Below are 16,494 nucleotides of genomic sequence, written 5' to 3'. Positions count from 1 at the left end.
AACTGGCGGTTTGTCAGCGGTATTTGCAGGATCCCGCTTACAAATTGACTGAAACCGCTTTACTTGGGCAAAGAGTTACAAGAATTAATCACTTACAAATTTGGAGTTTATGGATCCCAAAAAAAAAAAGAACAAGGCACATCGGACTTTGTTCTTTTTTTTGGAGTGGGTCGTTCTGGAATTTGTGTCAATTCATCTTCAATGCTGGACCTGAAAGGTGCTAGCCCAAAATCTTGGCTCAAGTTCAGTGCTTGAAGGGCATAACATTGGAGGTCTTCCACACCAAACTCGCTAAAATCAATTCCGCAAAAAAAAAAAAAAAAAAAGAAATCAGATGGACAGTCACGAAATATGAGAAACCTTTTTCTTCCCTTCATGCTCAGCTTGCGGAGCTTTGGCCCGGCGAGGGGAGGAGAGAGAAACACCAGGGGGAGGGAAAGAGAAATAGGGGTGTGTCAGAGTCACCCCACGCCCCCCCCCCCCCCCCCACACACACACACATTCAACCAGACACACAAATGCACAAAGTTCTTCAAAGCCTAGTGGTCTCCATAGATATCCAATCACACCAAGAGATGACAAGTGAGAGGGTGGGGGGGTGGGGCGTGGGGGGCTGCAGATAAATAAGGTGAAAGCAGAGACAGCGCTCAAGTCCGCACAGCTGATAGAGACGGGGAGAGAGAGAGAGAGAGAGAGGGAGAGAGAGAGAGAGAGAGAGGGCCAAAAAAAGAGAGGGAGCCACTGAAAAGAAGAAACGCAGCGCTCGGAGCACTCACACTCGAACAAGCGAGTCTGCGAAAGTGACTCCGTCAAGACGTTTGGATTCCTTCACACCGCTTTTTTTTGTTTGTTTACGACCCAACTTGGTGTGGGATTTTAGTGGCCATTTTGTTCCCCTTTAAAGTTGTTAGACAGAAGAAATACAGCATCATTTGATTACATGGTATGCACCTTCCGGGACGAGAGGACAGGGGACCACGTGTTTGGACTCGAGTTTCATACTCCCAAGAGTGAGATTTTTGAATATTAATAAGGATTGGAAAGTGCATTGCGAGGGCGACCGGGAGGAAAAAGTATTGGACGGGGAGACGGAGGACCCCCCCGCCGCCGCCCCCAGCAGTTGTTCAAACTGTGCGTGATTTGACTTATGGATGTCGAGACATTCCTCCAGACCTCCTGAGGAATAAGCAACGAAGCAAGTCCAAGATTCTGGGCCCCGTTACACAACCGACGGCGTCTCGAGATTTAAAGTGCGTGGAGTCGAGGTTGCGGGAAAGAGGAGATTTTGGAAAGCACGGGAGGGGGGGCCTCTCCCGCTCTTGTAGCCTTCTCCCTGCCCCCCCCAGCTCAGCATGCCCCAGCCCCTGAGCACCTCCACAGCTCCTCCAGCTCCACTACCATGTGTAGATGGACAGTGACACAAGGTGCACCGGTCGCCTGGCTCTCCTCCCGCCCCCGACACCGCCGCCACGCAACCCCGCCGCGCCTCCTCGCCACCCTCGTCTTCATCCTTTTGCTCCTCCTGCTCGGACCGTCCTCATCCTCGTCTTCTCCCGCGCCGCCGAGTTTGAACCAAAGCCATCATCATGCCGGAGGAGGGAGCCCGCCTCGCCCCTCCGTCTCGCGGGAATCATCCGCGTCATGGTCCTCACCGGCGCCTCTGCGCGCCTCCTCGGCCAGGTTGCCACGGGCGACCAACCTGTCATCGCCGTCTCCCGCCGCCGTGGTGGGGCGCCACGTGCGCAGCAGCTACAACCACCTGCAGGGAGACGTGCGGCGACGGAAACTGTTCTCCTACCAGAAGTTTTTCCTCCGCATTGACAAGAAAGGGAAAGTCAACGGCACCAAAAGCGAGGACGACCCTTACAGTAAGTCACTCAATCTTCGGCAGCTTTAAATTGACGCTGGAAATCCAAGTCCAGCCACCGTATTCTATCTTGTCCTGAAATGCCTCTACGCTGCAAAAGATGCAAAGCCAGGAAAACAAAAGATGGAATCCACTGTATCCAATTTCAGAAAAGTACCCAAAAGGAAGTCATCTATCTTTGAGGAAACATCTTAAACACACCGCTCATCACTTCCTTAATGAGAGACATTGCCCCCACCCACCCCCACCATCTATAGCACCGGTTGATTCAGTAACGATACATTTATGGCAGATTGATAGCAATGCCGGACCCATAATTGCAGTTTCGTTCGACTTTAATATAAAATGCTCCTTTTATGAGCTAATAAGATAAGATAAGATATCCTTTATTCGGCCCACACTGGGGAAATTTACAGCCTCCAGCAGCAACAATGTATGTAGAAAGAAGAAAGATAAAAAAATCTAAAAATATAATAAAAATATAATAGTGAACATAATTGCGTGATTTTGGAATTACCCGAGCACATGCTCCACTCGGACCCATTTTTATTCCAAAGCAAGACCGCAAAACTCTACCTTGCGGCACCTCGAACCTGTAACGTCGGGGGGGGGGGGGGGGGGACTTCTAGATCAAGTCATATTAGTCACGCGCTTTCATACACGTCGCAGGGTTCAATGAATCTGTCTGCGGCGGTGTACCAAGCTTCTCCTGCTGAGCACACGCACACGCACGTACGCACACTTGCAGCTACACGCGGGCACAGAGAGGCCAGTCTTGCACATGGCCTCCATATGGCAAAGACCACTTTTATTAGGGCCCGGACCAGTGTGTGCGTGTGTGCGCGCGCATGTGTGTGTGCCACTCAGACACCAAGCCTCTGCCAGACATGGCTGAAGGAATTTCAATTAGCGTCTTTTCCACCCATTGCCTGCAGACGCGCTCGGAGGCTGCAACAAGTCACTGATGCCATAACAGCATCAGGTCATGGAATTAAAGTCCCAATCCATCATGCAGTTTGTTTCCCGGCCAGAGAGAAAAGCCAAAGAATAAATCAGATGTTATCAGAGCGTGATCGCAGATATACAACGTTGTAACCTCACGTTCTACAAGTGGGAATGATTTGACGATCGGGGGGAGAGGAATCTCTCCGGGGTGAATCATGCTTTTGACGTGCGCGCACATCTGCGCGCAAGCTTGCGTGTATGTTGACGCTAATGTACCACCTCCGGCGATTCTCCAAACAAATTGCCGTCTTCAAATAAAAAAAAAAAAAGATGCCGCTATATTGCGGCGCCGTTTCACGTGATCGTTCGGCACGTGACCTTTTCTTGACGTGCGCGCACATCTGGAGTAAGTTGTCAATTAGCTTGTTTGGAAAAAGCCATATCGATATATTTATGTATATATATGCAAGTAACACGGGGGGGTTGGGACCGCCTGGTGCCAAGAGCTTCAAAAGCCCGCATGTACTGTAAATGCAAAAATGTTCTCTCTTGAATCTGATTTGTGCTCATTCAAAACACATGGCCGGTGTGAGACAAGCGCGAAGGAAGCTTTCACGCACACCTACGATCATGTCACAGAGCATTTCGGCTCAGCACCGCGGCATCTCAGGTGTTGAGCCAAGCGCTTATTTGGAGTCGTCCTTTTTTTGCGGCGCGGTTATCAAGCTCTCGAAGGTCTGGTAATGTTCAGGAGGTCAGATTGTAAATGGGCCTCAATAGATGGTGTCAGAGGTGATGAGGACGTTTTAAGTCAAGCTCTAAGGTCATGAATCTACCCCCTCCCAGGCTGGATTTTGTTTGTTTCTAAATCAGATTGTCGCAGTTAAGAGTATGAAACATGTGACAAAGTGATTTCCTAGCTGTCCGGGTGACCGCCGGCGACGCCGAAAAGTCCCGCTCGCGCATGTTTTCGGGGCAATTGAAACACAGCCCAAATTGTGGAGGATCTCACGTTCCCATTCGGCGGATGTTTTTCCACCTCCATGCTAATTACACCACTGTGCTCATTTGACACCCCGCCCCCAACCCGGGTTGACCCTTACCGAGTGACCCTCAGTCAGGAAGATTTGTTCATGGCAAAGTCACTCCATGTGTTGAAGCAAATGCTAGTTCTACAATACAGATAATTAAATGTCATTATGATATTCCAATTATGGGGGAGGGGGGGCTATTGACCATGAAAAAACTCCATCCGGGGATGTTAGTTGACCATCGATGTCTTTAAAAATTCTACAAGGTATATTTTCAAAATTCTCACGTGATCGGAAGTACTGCTAAGACGTAGTCAAAACAAGTCAGACATGCTGTTAGGCACTGTTATTCATCTTCCGAGCCGCTTGATCCTAACTAGGGTCGCGGGGGGTGCTGGAGCCTATCCCAGCTGTCTTCGGGCAGCAGGCGGGGGACACCCTGAATTGGTTGCCAGCCAATCACAGGGCACACAGAGACGAACAACCATCCACACTCACACCTAGGGACAATTTAGAGCGTTCAATCAGCCTGCCATGCATATTTTTGGAATGTGGGAGGAAACCGGAGCACCCGGAGAAAACCCACGCAGGCCCGGGGAGAACATGCAAACTCCACACAGGGAGGCCGGAGCTGGAATCGAACCCGGTACCTCTGCACTGTGAAGCCGACGAGGCACCGTTATGTTAAAATCAATAAAAAGAGCAAAGTTTCAGAACAGATATGAACCAAAAGACTTTCGCTTTCACGTGTCTCTGAGGGAAAAAGTCTTTTTCCACATCGTTTGCCATTTAATAGCCTGGAGTAAGGACACGAAAAAGAAAATCTAGCAAAACACATGCGGGTTTTAACACTTTGACGATTGCAGGGCAGGGAGGTATGGTGAGCCCCCCCCCCCCCCACCCCCCTGTTTAAAAATCGGGCTCAAGTAGCAAACAGCATCACCTCTGTGTCGCCGCTCCATCTTCAAGTCAAATGACATAAAGTACACAAAAAGCCATTTAACACACGTTTGATCTCGCTACGTTCTCCGATTTCTTCCTGAACCGCGTCCAGCTCGTCACTATTCTAGATCGTCATTCAGTTACAACGCCGGTCCACTTCGCCCTTCTCTCCCCACTTGATGAGCGTTTAGGGTTCTCGTGGGAAAACGTATCAGTGTGGCCCATAAAAAAGAGTGATGAGGAGCTACGGGACGCAGCAGAGGTTAATGTCAGCATTGCTTTGGCTTCAAAGTTACTTTGACATCTTCATGGACTCCTCTCTCAGTAAATTAAAGTGGTGCGCAAACGTCACGCGGGCAAGCCCGCTCGGAAAATACCGTAACCGTCAGAGTCGTCCGAAACTCTGCCAAAGTCAACAACTCCGTTCAGCTGTGCTCCGAAAACATACACTAAAACTAAACTACCTGCACGCTTCCTCATACATCTGCTCCATTTGCTCCTCGGAAACTAACCGGGAGAAGTTACAGTAGATTTGTTTTTATTTTACAGAGGTCGCGGAGCACATTAGTCGAGGTAATTGAGTGCCGGGAGATGAACGTGGACTTGAAATGTGCGCCGTCATCGATTGTGAAGAACTCTGTGAATGATGTTGGATTCATTTAGTCTTGGAGCAACGATGGAAACTGAAAAAAAAAAAAAAACGGTGCGGTGGATTTAATCATATTCCTTTCGTCAGGTGGTTGCACAAAATAAAATCATCTGGATCGAGACGTCCAGTCTGGATCCAGATGATTTTATTAATTGTCACCACTTGACGAAATAAATTTGAGTAAAAACCTTTTTTAGTTTGTTTGTTTTTCTTTTCCAGTGAAGTCATCACTGGAACATGGGTGGCTAATTAACCAGCACCCATTTCTTAAAACTAGCAGCTGAGCAGATAGAACCGCTCGACATACACACAAAATTATTGAGGCAATTCATCATCTTTTTTTAGGCGAGCCGACAATCTTCACCTGAAATGTTAACTCCAAATTGAACAGTTGACAAAGCGTCTAACCGACAGTACTTGCTTTGAAACACAGCTGAAGTCTGGATCAAATTACGCCACTTCGGAATCATGACCTCTTTTCTTTTACTGGAACCCGCCAAACACTCACCATTTAATATGCCCCCCGCTCCCCCCAAAAAACTGCACAATACTGATCAGACGTGCGGGTAAGACTCTTAAGTGGTTTTACTATAACCACACACTTCAAACCACCAAGCATAAAATGAAGCACGGCTTTGAAATTAACCTCATTAGAAAAAGATACAAATTGAGGGACTGGTCGGTTTCCTTATTATGCATACAATGCCTTTGTGGAATCGGAGATCGGATTTATTCATGCTATTTTCTATTTAGTCCTGAAGTACAACCCTTATTAAAGATGTAAGTTCGGCATAATTTCAACTGCATCTGACTTTAAATATTGCATGCAAAAAAAAAAAAAATCACTTTTCCGAGGTTGTGCTGTGGATTTCCGAGGATGAGGAACAAAAAGAAGCAGAAGCATCAGAAGTTGATTATGATGCCAAAGAATGTTTAGTTGGTGGGGAAGCCTTTTGATTGTTTATATTATGCTCAGGATTCTTGCGGACTATCATCATAAAGTAAACAGGATTGGGAGGAAAGGCGTGATATTCAGCCAAAAAAAAAACAAAAAAAAGCCGGATCTATCAGGTTTTCGGGCTGTAATGGCAGATTTCACCGATTTTTTCACCTGCAAGTTAGATTTCTGAGCACGGCAGCGCGTGCAGGTTCTCCATTCCTGATGCTTTACAGTCCGGTGGAGTTGATTGATACACACCGCCCATTCGGATTCTTGGCCAATCCAAAAATGTAACAAATCCTCCAGTTTGGCCACAAACCACAGAGACGTCCTCACTTTACTCTTTGTACAACGTCTCCCAGCGTAGCCGCAGTTACAAATGAGGATATTCCTTCAACTGCCCGGCATTTTACATGCCGTTCATCATGGGAGCAAATTAGAGCCAAGTTGATAGGAGCCAAAGTGCCAGCCATGCCTCGCAGAAGCTGGCAAATTTGTATTTTTAGCCCGCTTGTCTGTCTCTCTCTCTGCATTAAGAGAGTCAAGACCGAAAGTGTCATTGTTGCGTTACGAAGCGGAGCATGCGAAGCGGCAAAATTAATGGCCAGTAAAGCAGTGGGAGGTGAAGAACAGCATCTGTGATGGATAACATCCAGGGCCGCTGCCATCAAGACACCATGTGCTTCCCACTCTCCGACATTCTCTCACCGTTGCGACGCCCCCCCCCCCTACCCCCCTCATATAGCCTCTGCATGAAAGTGAGGCTCTTAATGGAGTCATCAAAGTTAGCGCTGAGAGGTCCGAAGTTTAAGTCCGGGGAAGCATCTGGACAACCGGCCTTGCAAGAACAGAGCGGGCAGGAATGCCAGCTAATGAACCTGTGTCTTACATCTCAACGCTGGCCATGTTTAACGACTCCCCCCCCCTATTTTTATTTTATTTTTAATCTTTTACAGGCCAATTTTGTTGAAATGTCAAGCTGAACACAGCCACGGTGTCAAATAATTTAGTCAGCAGACGGTTCATTTACATTCTCGTGGTAGCGTTGTTATTTTTGGGCAGCCTGAAATCTTTTGATGTAAAAAAAAAAAAAAAAAAAACGCAAGTGCAGACCCTCAAAGATTGGCAAACACGCCTAGCTGCGAAATGCTAAAAAAACTAATGGCAAAGTGCGTTGTTTACATTTGAAGTGCGTCAAGAGATCATCTTTAGGGGGCTTTGGAACCAAAAGAGTCACGAATTGAGATCAGCTGCAGGTTCTATACATTTATCAAGTTAGCCTGTTTATGATCTGAAACATACAGATTACAGAGTTGTGGCGTAAAATGACCAGACTTCTACAGCCGAAATTTAGTGCCAACACCTCTCACCGCAACAGGCGGTTTGAGGGGGGGGCGCGAATGAAAAATGTGTGAAATGCAGATGACCGTCACAGCACATTAGCTAAAAACATAACTCCTGCCGTGGAAGGCCCGTGAAATGTTTTGACAGAAACTGGCAGCTTTGGCACTTTATCATGTTACAAAGTCAACCGTGGTGCAGGAATGGCAATACCTCCGGTGGTCACGACCCCCCCCCCCCCCACCCCACCCCATTCTCTATCAATCCCCTGAATTTATGGTGGGTTTCTCTCCCAGATGCTTTCAAACGTCCCGTATGCGACATAAGTGAGCCCAACTTATCGAGTCGCAAGCGATGTGATCCAACTCACAATTTGCCTTTGACCATCAACCTCTGGAATTTCAAACAAAAGAGCTTTTGGCTTGGTGGGATTTGGTTTTTGGTGTGGTTATGGACTAAGTGCACTTTGTTTTTCTTTACTTAACCACAGACGGTTTTAGAATCACACAAAACATGGAAAAATACTGACGTAAAATCAAACAGTTGAAGGGACAACAATGAATTATGCGACACTTTGTGCGTCAGATACAATCATGCTTATGAAGCTAAACAATCTTTAAATATGAACTCGAGACAGCGTTTAATGTTCAGAGCACTCCAGCCTCGGGTTTGTGGGGAGGGGCCAACTAGTTTTGTGGAAAATGCAGCATTTTTCACACGGCATGTCTGTGTTATATGGCATGGCATCGTTTTGCTGAAAATGTGTTTTGCATTGCAAATAACTTACTTACCAATGTCGGTATATTTGAAGTTGAGGGTGTTACACAAGCACCCTTTGATCTGCCCCCCAAAATCATCCTTAAGTATTTTTTTTTGTTTTTTGGAGTGTAAAATACGGTCCCCCGATTTGCTATCAGAGTGAGTCACTTGGATGAATAAAGACTAAAAACATCGCAAAGGAGTGTAAATGATTTTAAATCCGCTTTGATTCATTTCAGGAATCGGGATTTCTTTACTTCTAAATCTCGCTTTTCAATGCTGCATTTCTAATAACAGTATGCGCAGCATAAGGAATTACCAGTACCTGTCTAGATAAATCCGATTTTCACACTCAGCGCTAAATACAACATTGTCGCGTCAAAGATACAAGAATAAAGCGAGTATGTCGGGAGAAAAATAATAATAATAATAAAAAAAGTACTCGACCGAGCACACCATGTTGTCCGTTCGAACAGCCAAAGCAAAAACTCACGACTGCAAAGAATTAAAAAATTACAAATGAACCCATCACATCAATAACACGTCCAGCATCGCTTCATATGACCGCTGCTCCCTTTGCAGTCTTGAGATGAGACTTTCAAGACACCGATTTGACATTAGCTTTGAATTGAGTAATTGTGCTACATTAACAAAAACAACAAGAAAAACAAACGACATGTCCAATAAAATAGCTTTACTCTGCTAATAAATCTCCGTTCAGGTCACATGTGATGTGGTTGGCAGGGGGTCGGCTACGAGCCGAAGCATCGCAGCTCCTTTTTATGGTGACAAGCAGTGTGTATTTAGTGGAAGATGTCCTCCCCCATGCCGTTTCGATTAGGTGAACCTTGAACAATTTGTGCTTTTTTCGTAGCCTTTTAAAACACAGATAATTAAGATGCCGGGCTGTGATCCAGAGGACACATGGAGGCAAGTTCACGGCCCCTTTCAGAAATAAGACCACATAAATGAGTATGGCAAAAAAAGGCAAGAGTGTTGTTGCAATCTACTTTTGCCTTTTGTTACCACCTGGACCTTCTTTCATGCTGCAAGCTAGCAGATGGGCTTGCTCCTTGCTAACCGGGGGTCATACAAAGAGCCCACCGCTTTCGAAACAGGTGAAGCGGCCTTTCGCGTCTCGCTGACGGACCTTATTTTGACACGTCTTAGAAAAACCTCTGCCGTGCCGTGGGCAGGGCGCAACATTTGGAGGCGGGCGCGCGAGAAGTTTTGCGGCGCTTTGTGTGCATGTCACTTTGACGAATAGTCGCGTCATTGAAAGCCAACAATGTGTTTAGTTTCGACAAAGATACATTTTTATTTGATGGCGAATATAAGGATTGGACTGCTGTCAAGACGCTTTGGAGAATATGCCAGATTAATGGCTTACATATGTGCTTTGTACCACCAACATTCATATTAGGATTTGAAATACAACAAAACCTACAGAATGTTGAAAAGCTTGCACATGTCCGGGGGGGGGGGGGGGGGGGCTCACATTTTTTTTCTGAACATTCAGACCGGAATTTACTAACTTGTGGCCATCGCAGATAGCACCCTAAAACTGGAGGATACGCATCGCTGTCTGAAAAGGGAGGAGGAGAAAGAGAGCAAAAGAGGCATCTGGTAGAGAGGCGTCACAGTGACGTCTCCGTCATTTGATCGTGACCGGATGACAAGTTAGGCTACGAAGACGCGACGAACGACACGCAAATGACTTCTTTGTGCAACATGCTGTGAACGAGTCGTCACGCCACTCCTGAAAGCACACTCGGTGACTGCGATACTCGTTGTTTTCCATCGGATGGGTTGGCCTAAAAGCGTTTGGCACGCCAAAAAGAAAATTTGCTGTCATGATGATTTTTTACCGTGATTGGCTACGGCACATTCCATGTACACGTTCGGGTTACGTTGACACAGTCGCAGCAGGACCTCCGTCGTAAAGCAAAGACGCTCTGCACCAAGTGACTGAAGCTAACTGCTTTTTACCTTCAATGCTGCTTTTTTTTGGGGGGGGGGTATTGATTCAGGCAAAGGAAATGAATGGTTTTTATTCTCTGATTTAATAGAATAAGTCCGAAGAAGTCACACAATATTTCAGTTTTACTTCCCAATTTCCCTCTGCTACCCATAGTCTGCCTGCGAGGTTGCTTCCTACAGGCCCCTCCAGCTAATCCTCTGAAAGCAGCCCCCCCCCCGCCCCATATCTTTACAGCATGCCGTAACCGACTGTAGGATGAGTCAAGTCAAGTCAACAATATTTATAGAGCACTTTCAAACAGCCATCGCCGCATACAAAGTGCTGTACATGGAGCGATTTAACATGCACAATAAACAGTCAGACAAATGATGAGAGAAGAAGTAACCGCTGACCACTGCTTAAACCAATAATTGGTTCGGGCATGAAAACCGATACACACGCAATGACCTCTCCAGAGCCTGGCAGCCGGAACACTTCTCTCTGTCCCGTTTATGTGCTTGCCTGCCTACATGCGCTCCCCCCTGGCCAGAAAAACAAACATAAGAGGGGAAAATGTTTTTTCCTGGCTTACACCTCAGTAGCGGGGCACGCAGCCAGCGAGAAAAGCGGCGAAATGAGCAGGGGGCAAGAGGCCGCTCTGAGGTCCGACTGTAACGTTGCGGGCCGTGCTGAGGAACGACGCGAGACTGGGGCTTACTTGTGAGGAGAAGAAAAAAAACTTTTTTTTCCCTATGGATTCCACCCACAGAATCTATATGATAGTGTCAAAGTCGAGGCACGGGGGCCAGATCTGGCCCGCCACATCATTTTATGTGGCCCGCGAAATCAAATCAAGCATGTCAAATTCCTTAATGTTTGCTAAAGTCTGAACCAAAATTTCAAATTGTCATATGTAACCCACAATAACAGTCATTATTCTTGACTTCTGATTTTAAATCTAGTTATTCATTCATTTGTTGTGCGCTATATCTGTGATATGTGGAGGGGATTAAACATTTATGTAGTTTCCCCAAATTCAGAATGGCCCTCCAAGGGAAACAGTCACTAAAACGTAGCCCGCGACAAAAATGAGTTTGACACCCCTAATCTAAATTGAAGCCTGTTTTTAACAACAAAACATTGCATGTCCTAAATACCTTGTGTTTGCTGTACTGTAATCTGCAGCGGTCAACGCGTCAGCAACATTTTGCCGCTCCGTCATTCGTCAGCGGCCGGCCCGCCAGTCTGTCATTGTTATTTTACCCGCGCTTCCGTCAATGTTACAGTTTGTCAACGCTATTTCAATCAACTATTTTTTGGGAGGTGGTTGAAAACGTGTAAAAGGTTCGAGAACCACTACTTTGGGTTTTAACAGCAAAACACGCTCACTCATAGCAACCCACGAGTGCCACAAATAAAGACGGAGCAGTCCACACGGGAACCAGAACCACAGAATCCATTATCAGCTCAAGCATATCTCAACACACAAAGTTCTTAACACTCACAGGCTAAACATATCTAGCATGTGGTACAATTGATCAACTGTTCCAAGTTACATACACGGCGCAAGGACACGCCGTGCTAAATAGATTGTTCGTCCGTGATTCATTATCAATAAAAAATAGATAAGGTCAAGGAATGCGTTTTCTCCATAACAATAGATAAAACATGGGTTAAAGGAATCTGCATATCCTACAAAGGTATTTCTTTTGAATGTCCACGCACATCACAAGGCAAATGTTTTTTAACAAACGAGTGATATGAAAAAATGTCTCATTTTTGCTGTGTATTGTTTCTGTAAAAGTGCTTTGAAAATGCAAACATTCAAAAAGCGCACTTTAAAAAAAAAAAAGATATTAACACAAATCCTACCAAACAAGTCACTTTCTTACAAAAGAGATGTCTCTCTGTCCACCAGGTATTCTGGAGATCAAGTCGGTGGACGTGGGAGTTGTGGCCATCAGGGGCCTCAGCAGTAACTATTATCTGGCCATCAGCAAGAAGGGAGAGCTGTACGGCGCGGTGAGTTTATAGCCGAACCACTTAAAAAAAAAAAGTAAATAAAGAGTATATTTTGCGCATGTGACGTGAATACTCCCAAGCAAACTTGCTCTGAATCAATGTGAACTGCTATCACTTTCAAGAGATGCTCTTGGTGTCGAGAACTGATATGCACCGGAAAATAATCTGGATGTTCTTTCTCTCCATATCAACCCTTTTTTTTGTTGGCTAACTTTAGTAGTCCTGAGTTTGTCAGATTTTAAAATTGGGAAATAAATGCTTAAAAAGTCAAAATCATTTCAGGTCTCTTTATGCTCGCTATGTACAGTATGATTCATTTTCAAAATTAGAACCACGTGTGTTCATTTTAAACAAGCCACGAAATCAAAATGGAAGTCAATATTCGGCACATAAATAGACACATTACACTGACAGCAAAATAACACATAATAGGGGTGGTTTGGGGGTTGAGAATTTAAACTTTGGTCTCAGCTCCAATTAATGAAAAACATCAGCTTTGTCATCATGGTAAATTCAGACCAAAATCTGTGGACTCACTCTTAACATGATCATTTAACTAACCCCCAAGAGAAGTCAAGATGCAAATCGCAACAACAAAAAGAAGCTGTACCTTAAATCCAAGTTGATGAATTCCTCCTCCATTTAGTGATTCAGTGATTTCTCACACGATGGAATTTGGTTTAGAGGCAAGCACGTATCTCAAATGTCCATCTGGTCAAACGTAAAAAGTGTGTTATCTTCCACACTGCTGCAAACCAACGTCCATTACTTTGAGTGCTTGTCAAATGTCAAAAGTTGGCAAAAGAATCTCCAAGTGCTCAGGCAACACTGGAGAAAGACGTGTATAAAATATTCATCAAGCAGGTGGTTTCAAAATTATGAATACAATTTATTCTTTGACAGGTGTTTCATTACCTTCGTTCAGCTGAGGCGTTAATGCTTTTTTTACAAGCATCGCTTCCTCTATCCAGGGAGAATTTCAAAATAAAAACAAAGCCCTTTCCCCTTTCCTAAAATATTTTCAAAATAAAACAGGAAGCAAAAAGAATATTCAGAACAGACTTTGTTAGGATAATGTTCATGAAAACAGCTGTTGAAACGATAGGAGCAATTTTATGATTATATTATGTTGCATTTATTTATTTATTTGCCATATTTAATAGGTGGGATAAAAGCTGATGGATAGAAGATGATTATTTTAGGTGGCACGGGGTGAAGAAGGAATTCATTTAAAATTATATTTATGATTGATGGTAAATACAACTGGGTATCCCCCTGCTGCCATTAACGTAACATAATTTTAGTTTGACATTCAGGCCCACGAACACTAATCGGTCAGTTGTGAGTACAATGAAACAAGATCGTCATCATTTCCGAACAATGAGTATACTTTTCAGCACATTTTTGCCACTCGCATTTTTGGACAGTAGAAGAAGCACCTTCATTGAACAAAGGCCGGGAAGCATAGCATTAGTGACATCTGACAATTGGGCTTTTGCTGACTTTAAACTGGAAGAAAAAGAAAATTATCGGCATGTGTGTACCCTGCAATAAGAAAGACTTGCCTTATGGTTGATACCATGAGAGTATATTGGTAGATTATGGCTGGTTGTCAATCCAAGCTGTTGTTTTCTGTTTTTTTTTTTCCATTGGGCAAGCAAGGCAGGAAGTAAAGTTAGTCAATGTGAGTTCTCTCCATTCACAGGAAACACAATCCCCCACCTTTTCTATTCTTCCCTCAGTTCCTCTGGGGGAGCGAAGGTGGGGAGGGGGTGTAATGCCCTGTTTCATCTCTTTTCTCCTCCACTCATTCTCCCTCCCTGGGTTTAAAAGAGGCAACTCTCAGCATGTCCCTGCGGAGCAGTGGCGGCGGCTGAGATGAAATGACACCCGCTAGAATAGAAAAAGAAGCATTCTGTTGCACGGCACCCCAAACTGAATTCCCATGACGTGTACTCGTGCTCTGTTGCAACACAAGACGCACTCGCACAGGCCCCGAAGGGCTGGCATTTGATTACACTCGATGGCTCTGCAACACTGACTCCTTTATCCTTAAGGCATCCAATGAAATCATTGTTTCATTCTATTGGCGGATTAACACACAGGCAATTAGGACCGTAGGCCTGTCACAGAAAACCAATGCTTGATTAAACCAACATGTACGATTAATTAATCGATTAATTGTTAATCACGGGACTGATATAATGAATAAATAATACACAAATGAACGCACACCAAAACTCCTTGTCATTTTTTGGGTCTTTTGTTATGTTGACACAATCTTGTGTAACAGTAATGTGATCAAAAATATATCGGAAAATGTTGTAATTTCATCATGGTCCTTGGCCATCCTTCCCCCCTCGTTCACACCTGTGCCTCTCTTCCACAGAGGGACTTCGGGCCAGACTGTCGCCTGATCGAGCGCATCGAGGAGAACAAGTACAACACGTACGCTTCGGCGGAGTGGCGCAACAAGAGAAAGCACATGTTTGTGGGACTCAACGCCAACGGTAAAGCCGTGAGGGGCAAGAAGACCAGGAGGAAAAACACAACCACTCACTTCTTGCCCATTGTGGTGCATCCCCGGTGACGAGACAGTCAGAGGAAAATACAATCTGCAGACTGCCGGCTGAGCATCTCGGGACGGACTTTGTTTGGAAAGAGACCGAAAGGCGACTTGGCATCCGCAGGAGCAACAAGGGGGGGGAGGAAACCTAAAAGACATTTCGCATCTGTCGGATGAGGACATTTCTATTTTTTAAAGAAAGATATATTGCTATACAATGTATATAATATTTTGGGGGTCTAACTTATAAAAGCACGCTGGCGCCGTAGGAAATATGGGAATAATAAAAAATGTGTGATCAGCAACAGAAAAAAAAAGAGGTGCAAAGCGGAAAGGGGGCGGTTGAAAGAGTAGCAAACCAAACAATTCAAACTCTCTCAAAAGCTTTCTTTGAATTTATTTATTTGGTGTCATATTTAACAGAAAGAACAAATACACGCTAAAAAGACAATTGAATGTCTTTTCGTTGTAAACCATTTATGCCTTTTTTTCTTTTCTTTTTGAATACTACTCAATTTAAACCTGAATAAATATATAAATATATTTGTCCTTAACTTGCAGTGAGTCGTTTTGTGTATTTAGACCCTCTTCATACAGCTGTGTTTATTATCATGATGATGATTATTTTTAGGGGCATAAATTGCCCTTCCGGGGACCTCCGTGTGTGAAAAGTAACTAACTTATTAATTACTACCAATCGAGCCACACATGTAAAATTAAAGAAGCCTTCCTTTCATATAATTAAAAAAAAATAATAAAAATAAAAAGCACCAGCCATCTTCTTTCCTGACAAACGCAAAGCCGCAAGCACACCCTGGCAGTTGTGCTCATGTGAGCGTGCGGGTGCATCAGTGGTCCAGCAGCTGGGGAAAAAGCCGCCGCCTTGACCTTACTTGTCTGAAACCTGTTGCCAAGACATCCCCCCCCTCCACCCCCCACCCCCACGAGACAGCAGGGCATATGGCGTAACATAAATATCACCCTCTTGTTTATCACCTGATTCTAATTAAGCATGATGTCATGTTTTCTTAATCTTCTGTCAAGTTCTTAAAGCCGTCCATGTCATGTGGCTGATGTCTGGTTCCTGCGATTTCTCTCGTTCGCACCCACCCTCCCCCCTTGCTCCCTCCACCTCCACTGATTCTTGTCATGCCTTGGTGAGGCTCGGATGAATTTTCAATAATCAGACCTGGGGCAAGGTTATTATTATTACACAGACTTGCAGCCTTCTTCTACCCGGGGCTGCAGTTGTTGTAATTTGCATCCATCACTTTTCAACTCTCTGCCATCTGTTCCTTTCTCTCTTTCCCGCTCTTCGTGTGTGTGTGTGTGTGTGTGTGTGTGATGGAAGCTGCTGTGTCTGAGACTAGAAAAAAAAAAGATTCAGGTTATTTGCTCAGGAATATACCGGTATGCTCACATCCGAATGCGAGTTAAGTACGACACATCAGAGGGGGTGCACTTTGAATTTT

At 44.9% G+C, this 16,494-nt stretch overlaps 1 protein-coding gene and 1 long non-coding RNA gene across 2 annotated transcripts; one reads left to right on the top strand and one right to left on the bottom strand.

Annotated features, from left to right (window-relative positions):
- Positions 1–621: 621 nt before the first annotated feature.
- fgf10a (fibroblast growth factor 10a) lies at positions 622–15,576 on the top strand. Its single transcript, XM_052051701.1, has 3 exons — positions 622–1,868; positions 12,353–12,456; positions 14,846–15,576. The coding sequence occupies exons 1-3, from the start codon at positions 1,400–1,402 to the stop codon at positions 15,044–15,046; spliced, it is 774 nt and encodes a 257-aa protein (XP_051907661.1). The 5' UTR covers positions 622–1,399; the 3' UTR covers positions 15,047–15,576.
- Positions 13,917–15,147, bottom strand: LOC127591545 (uncharacterized). The gene is made up of 3 exons (XR_007959894.1): positions 15,017–15,147; positions 14,179–14,349; positions 13,917–14,088 (listed from the first exon to the last, which is right to left on the bottom strand). It is a non-coding gene; the product is annotated as an uncharacterized LOC127591545 (long non-coding RNA).
- Positions 15,577–16,494: the final 918 nt, after the last annotated feature.

Source organism: Hippocampus zosterae, chromosome 18, assembly GCF_025434085.1.
Source record: "Hippocampus zosterae strain Florida chromosome 18, ASM2543408v3, whole genome shotgun sequence".
Lineage (NCBI taxonomy): Eukaryota > Metazoa > Chordata > Actinopteri > Syngnathiformes > Syngnathidae > Hippocampus > Hippocampus zosterae.
The sequence above is the reverse complement of the archived record's forward strand: the minus strand, read 5'-3'. Positions and strand labels throughout refer to the sequence as shown.